General features: G+C 35.6%; 1 protein-coding gene across 1 annotated transcript; it reads right to left on the bottom strand.

Moving 5' to 3' along the window:
- Positions 1–1,948: 1,948 nt before the first annotated feature.
- LOC108343471 (U-box domain-containing protein 11) lies at positions 1,949–5,407 on the bottom strand. Its single transcript, XM_017581787.2, has 4 exons — positions 4,906–5,407; positions 4,024–4,140; positions 3,506–3,940; positions 1,949–3,407 (listed from the first exon to the last, which is right to left on the bottom strand). The coding sequence occupies exons 1-4, from the start codon at positions 5,236–5,238 to the stop codon at positions 2,337–2,339; spliced, it is 1,956 nt and encodes a 651-aa protein (XP_017437276.1). The 5' UTR covers positions 5,239–5,407; the 3' UTR covers positions 1,949–2,336.
- Between the last annotated feature and the right edge of the window lie 934 nt (positions 5,408–6,341).

The following is a 6,341-nucleotide window of genomic DNA, read 5'->3' as shown; positions in this document are numbered from 1 at the left end:
TTCAAATTCTGTCATGTTAATGTAAGTGTGAAAAACATCCAACATAGATAGTCAATTTTTTGTACAATGCTCCCTACTTATCTTTGTTGTATGATTTCACAATTTGTGTCAATAAAATGAGGCTGCTAAGGCACTTTCTATTCAAATAAGCCAAATGGTATGTGTAGGAATCATTTGTTTTTCATTGATTATTTTTCATGAACAACATCCAAATGTTTTATTGAATTCTTTTGAAGCGGTACATAATTATGTAGGTTGCTACCCACTTATTTTGCTTATGGTGTCCACTTAGGTTGTAGTGCTGTTTTTAGTTTTTTTTTTTTTCCTTTAACCACGAAATTTGACCTCTTTGTGTTGGGGTGAGTTAGACCATGTATGTGGTAGATTAGAAACACATAACCTTGGTTGTATTCAATTGTTCAAGCGTGTATAAAATTTTGTCGATATCCCAAAGGAATAGGCAATCTCGATATATGCTACAAGGGAAGCGAAAACTTCAAGCTGAAAGATTACTGCGATGCTGATTATACTGAAGATAAAGTTAGACGTAAGAGTACAAGTAGAGACACACACCTACACCTACACCCACACCTATACGCATGCACTCACCTACACACTTCCATACACAACCACACACACAACCACACGATCACACACACATACCCATACACACATCCATGATCACACAAACATTAAATGTGGCAAATAACATCTCACTTGGACACCTAATATTAAAGTTGTACCATAGCTCAGGAAATGTTAATGTAGATGTTTCTTAAAATAATTAGATTTAGGTGCTTCAAGTTTTGTTTTTATCATTTTTCTGGAAATTTTACTTTTGCATATTAGGGGTCTATTGTTTTAATTAAAGCTATGTAATTATCCTTCACTTTTTAGCATTCTATTAATTGAAAATATGTTTAAAAATATTGAAAGTCATTTTACACCAAACATCAACAAGTTAGATTATTTTAAAGTAAAATCTCGGAATACTAATAGCTAATGTGGAAAAAGAAAGAACAAAGGTCAATGAAAGTGAAACATGTGGTATGATTATGCATATCTGAAGTAGCTAATAAAAGATATGAAAATATCATGCATCTCTGAAGTAGCTAATAAAAGATATGAAAAGAACCTTTTACGAAGAGGGGGAAAACAAGAAGCAGATTAAAAGGACTGGGACACCATAGAAGAGGGAAGGGATCCGATCTTGCAGCTTAACCACTTGTCGGCAAAATCAAGACAAATTGCCAATGAAATAGTGTAACAATTATTTTTTTCATCAATAACTCAAATAATACATCTTATCAATCTAAAAAAAAATTAACTATAGCTTTTTTAGTTCTTATAATAAAAGGATAAATTTAGTTATCACTTTTACAATTTTTGTTTTTTAATTTTTTCATGTATTTTTCTTCAAAAGTAAAGTAATATTATTTAAAACATAGTTAGATGTCAAAATAGGAAATTAAATCGAGTGATCCGTATTCAGATGAAATTTTAGGGAGTAATTTAAAAATTGATTTGAATACACGCGGAGGTGTCTGCATATCTTGGGTGATTTGCTATTTTGTGGACTTTTCCTTATAAATTGGATCCAGTTGCTTCCTTTCTGTTTGATTCAAAGATGACTTCTACTTGAAGTAAATGAGCCAGATATTCTAGGCCAGATCTCTCACATTGACCTCATCCTGAATCTAGTGTCCATTTATTCAAGGAAGATTCCTTTTCAATTCCTCAGCTAATCTCAATGATCCTGAGGGAGTTAACTCTGATTGCACAGAAAGAAGCATACTACAAATGTTGGTTCAGACTGAGCTCATGCCCTTCAAGGAAGGAACATATCCAAAAACAAATATTAGTCACAGATTCTCTGAATGAATATATTCGTATAAACTTCTCTTTTTCTTTCCATCTTCTACTTTTATGATTTGATTAGGAAAAACTGAAGAAAAAAGAAAAGACATGATGACTTTTCTATCTGAAAAAATTTGATGTTAAATCTGAGTACATTTATTGAGATTCAAAGAGTGCCTTGATTCTGGCACGGTCTAATTTAAGTTTGTAGTCGGTAGAACAGGGGCTACAGTTGACTATTTCAACAGGGCAACAAGCTAGAAAAGACGAAAACAGGGACTTGTGTAAACAATATATCAATTGATTTCTTTACACGCTCATACAGGGGTTAAAAAAGAAGAAACCAAGAAAAGAATAACTGAACCAAGGAGGCTGTCTTTCTTACTTCACCTCGTATGACCAGTTTGCAAACCGCAGTGTGGAAAATTATGTCAAATAATGAGAGAACAAACTTGAAGTTCTATGCAGAACTACACCATTTAAAGTTGCTGCAACTTACGAAGATGCTCCAGTAATGAAGTAGCCTTCCGTTTGGCCCTCTCTGTACCAGTTCGAGCAAGTTCAGAGAGAGGTATGACGGCACCAAGTCTACTTATACAAGCAAGATTGTCGGCATCCCTCTTGCACAAGGCGAGAAGAATAGCAGCTGCATTCTCTTTATTGCGAGGCAATCCGGTCCTCAAAAGATCGATCAAAACTGGTATAGTGCTGGCTTTTACTATAGCAATTTTTGCCTCTTGGTGGCTGGCAAGAACTGACATTATTGTTAGGGCTTCATCAACCATTGATTTGCTTGAATCTGTAAGCATTTTCAACAATGCTGTGATGATCCCTGCCCGAATGGCCCTGCCCTTGTTTCCTTGGTAAATGCATAAATTGAATAATGCTGTTGCAGCATCCTTCTTTCCTCTAGGACTCCCGTTTTGGAGCAATTCTACCAAAGCGGGTATGGCTCCTGAAGCGCCAATTATAATTTTGTTCTCATCTGCAAGTGACAAGCTGAAGAGGGTTGCTGCTGCATTTTCTCTTGCTTCCATGGTTCCAGCACGGAGGACTTGGACAATGGATGGAATGGCACCAGCAAGCATTATAAGTCCTTTGTTATTTTCATAAATGGAAAGGTTTAAAATTGAAGTAACAGCATTGTCTTGCGTCAATACATCTTCTGATGTTAGAAGGTTGACTAGAACTGGAATGGCTCCAGCTTCAGCAATTAGTATCCTATTGTCAGTACTTCGTTTGGATAGCGATCGAATTTCAGTAACAGCCGCTCTACGCTCCTCAACAGACCGGCTGGAGAGCTTCCGCATCAGAGCTTCAATTGCTGCTATGTCACCCGTAACGTCTCTGAATGACCCGTCACTCTTCTTTATTTTCCCATTAGTTAGTCCTGTTGGCTGCTCGATGTTGTGCTCTATACACCACTGAGAAATAAGGCTCCTTAAAACATAATTTGGTGTGAGTGTCAAATGTTGGAGCTTCTGCTGAGTTTTCGGACACGTTGTATTTCCACAATCTATCCATCTCTGTATATAAGATCTCTCATACGTCTGCAGAATAAAGGAAGCAGGAAATTTAGAAGACCAGAAAAATTTGCAGGAATATTTCTTTTGTTGATGCAACATCTGATCTCATGAGATGAATTTACCTGACCCGTCGCCACAATAACAGGATCCCTCATTAGTTCCAAGGATATAGGGCAAAGAAAATCTTCAGGAATCACAATTGCTTCAGGCCTTTTAACCTCAGGTAGACTTTTTGTCTCAGAAACTTCTTGACTTTCAGGATCAGATTCATTCAAAAAGAGAACTTCAGAAGATGCAGGGATGCTCCTTGCTCTTTCCAAGAGAGATCCAAGCCGATTTGTGCTGCAATTATTCTCTCCATTGCTTTTAGAAATGCTGTCTAGTTCTGATAAATTTTCAGGACAGCTATGTTGTTTGTATAATCCACCCACAGATTTGGAAAGAACCTGACTAATTTCTTCAGTCAGAGGCTTGGATAATTCATGAGATGGCATCTTTGAAATCATAAACCCATATTTTTCTGAGGCTCGTTTCAATTGCGTTCTTACCAAATCCACCTAGAAAAGCAGATAATATCAGCGATTTAACTCAAACAAACAGTATATCAAATTAAAACCCAACCCATTCATCCAAAGTCTACCTGTTCTTTGACTTCCTCTGAGATGTCCAAATTGTCATACGGCAAATCACTCAACAGTTTCTCCAATTTCCACGTCACACACTGAAATTGGAAGACAATGGTCTTTGCAGCTCCATCCTTAAATCAAGATACATCAAATTTCAGAGAAGTACACAGACATCATTATATACATAGACATGCCCACAGAAATCCAACCCCCATAAGATTCCGACTTAAACAATTGAACAAGTGCAAAATTATCTCTCTATGTAAAGAACACATCGTAAGGACACACGAATTTACCAAAGACAAGAAGAACAACACCCAGAATGCCAAAAAGAGGAACACTATCATTTAATGAAAACAACACAGTGGACAATTGTTTTTTTCTACAAATATCCTGTTTTAGACACAGTTTATCCCCAAATGCGAGTCTCTCTCGTAAAAGATTCAAACCTTGATTCCCCAAGCTGTGGGAGAATGGTCTCTTCTACAAAACCGACCCTCTTCGTAAATAACACAAAGAACATAAAGCCCTGAGTAACATACAGGGGAGGTATTTTACTTTCTCCACTGAAACATAACAATAGCTAACAGTTTGATTGCACGCATTACACCCACTCAACAAAAAAAAGTTGAAGTAACAATTTTCTGAAATATCTACTCTCACAAGTAATAATTGAACTTTATAACCAACACAAAATTAAAGAGAAATCTCCCTAAAAAAACTTTGTCCGATGCCCGTTACGGTCACTGAAAGGAATGCAAAAAAGAACTAAAAGTTTGGGAATTTTAGCCAGAGAGCTACAGATCTAAATTACTGAAAAACCGAAGAATACGAAGTAGGAGCTTAAGTTTCGAAATCCCCAACGCGTTAGCGTTGAAATAGATCAAGAAACTCACAGAGGAGCAATTGGAACGGAAGTTTCTGGCCACGGAAAGCAAACTTCTTGCAGACTGAAGAGCGAAGACAAGATCAGAGGACCAAGATGCGGCGGAAGAGGAGGAAGAAGACGAGGAAGCGGAAGCGACAACATTGTTGTTGTTGAGTTCTCTAATCTCCTCGAACAAGTGGGTGAGGAGGGAGATCCGGCGAACTAGATCGGTACAGTCCTTGCGGAACATGGCGTCGGTGGCAATGGGTGCGGCAGAGGAGGAGCCGACGCACATTCCGGCGATGTCGTGGACCAGACAGAGGAGCTCTGGCGTGTGGTCTCCGGCGAGTTCGCCGGCCATTGTCGCTGCAAAGGTTAAGGTTAAGGTTGTCTTGTGTGTTGAGGAAAGTGAGTCAGAGATAGTCTAATAAGGTGTGTGAGGAGACTTATCAAGTATGGACACGTAGAAACGCTGCAAAACGCTGTAATAATGTGTTTCATCGGGTTTTCTAAATTAATTAAATCATATAATATAATATATTTTTATTGCAGTTGCTGAGGAAAATGAAAAATGAAATAGTTAATTTAGTTTTTTGGTAGTTAATAAGAATTAAAAATTAATTGGTTGATTCATTCTGGAGAGGGTTAACGTGACGCCTTAACTGGGCAAAGCGAGAATCTCGGAGGAATTGAAATTGAGAAGAATGATAATGAAAGAGAGAGAAATGAACAAGAGGATACAGTTGGGTTTGGAATATTATGAATTGTAATGCAACTAACCACTATTTTTCCTAAAATATATATTATATTTAGATGTCAAGGGATTTCTAACCGGATTTTATATATGTGCTGTAATCTTACACCCGGTCTAATTTTAATTTTTAGTCTTTCACTATTTTAGATTATATTTTATTTTAATTAAATTTGGCACTGCAGGTCTAATTTTACCATAATTCAATTAAAATTAATTAGATTGGATTTAATTTACCTTTTATCTCATTGTTTCATAAATAAATATTGTCCATGTTTCAAAAAGTAGAACAAAAATATTGCCAATACTTATAACATTAATAAGAACAATAATCATCAATAATATAAAATGTCATAATTATATCATATTTATTCATATGTGTAATATATTATATTTGTCCCGATAAAAGTATATTCAGGGTGATTACAAATTTGGTTTTTACGATATAATTATTAGATTAACAATATATTTATTATATAATTAGATTAAATTGAGTTTATATTTTAAAACCTTTTTCTAATTGATATATTACAGAAATTCAACTTAAATTAATAATTCAGGGAAGTATAAATATTATTAAGTAAAATAAATTTACAAATTGTACCCATGAAATGTTCACGTTTGGCTTTGATTTGTTTATTTTAGTTCAATTTTTTAATTTAATATAAATTTTGAATCCAACAAATACTTTCCATCATGATTTGAATTGTTTT

This window comes from Vigna angularis, chromosome 1 (genome assembly GCF_016808095.1).
Source record: "Vigna angularis cultivar LongXiaoDou No.4 chromosome 1, ASM1680809v1, whole genome shotgun sequence".
In the NCBI taxonomy this organism is placed as follows: domain Eukaryota; kingdom Viridiplantae; phylum Streptophyta; class Magnoliopsida; order Fabales; family Fabaceae; genus Vigna; species Vigna angularis.
Note: the sequence above shows the minus strand (reverse complement) of the source record. Positions and strands in the feature narration are given on the sequence as shown.

What these genes read in the sequence shown, in the direction of transcription:
- LOC108343471 (XM_017581787.2), bottom strand. Translation starts at nt 5,238, where the DNA reads ATGGCCGGCGAACTCGCCGGAGACCACACGCCAGAGCTCCTCTGTCTG. An exon ending in TCCGTTCCAATTGCTCCTCT is followed by an intron (nt 4,141 to 4,905) that starts GTGAGTTTCTTG and finishes TCTTGATTTAAG; the next exon opens with GATGGAGCTGCAAAGACCAT. An exon ending in TTATTGTGGCGACGGGTCAG is followed by an intron (nt 3,408 to 3,505) that starts GTAAATTCATCT and finishes TTTATTCTGCAG; the next exon opens with ACGTATGAGAGATCTTATAT.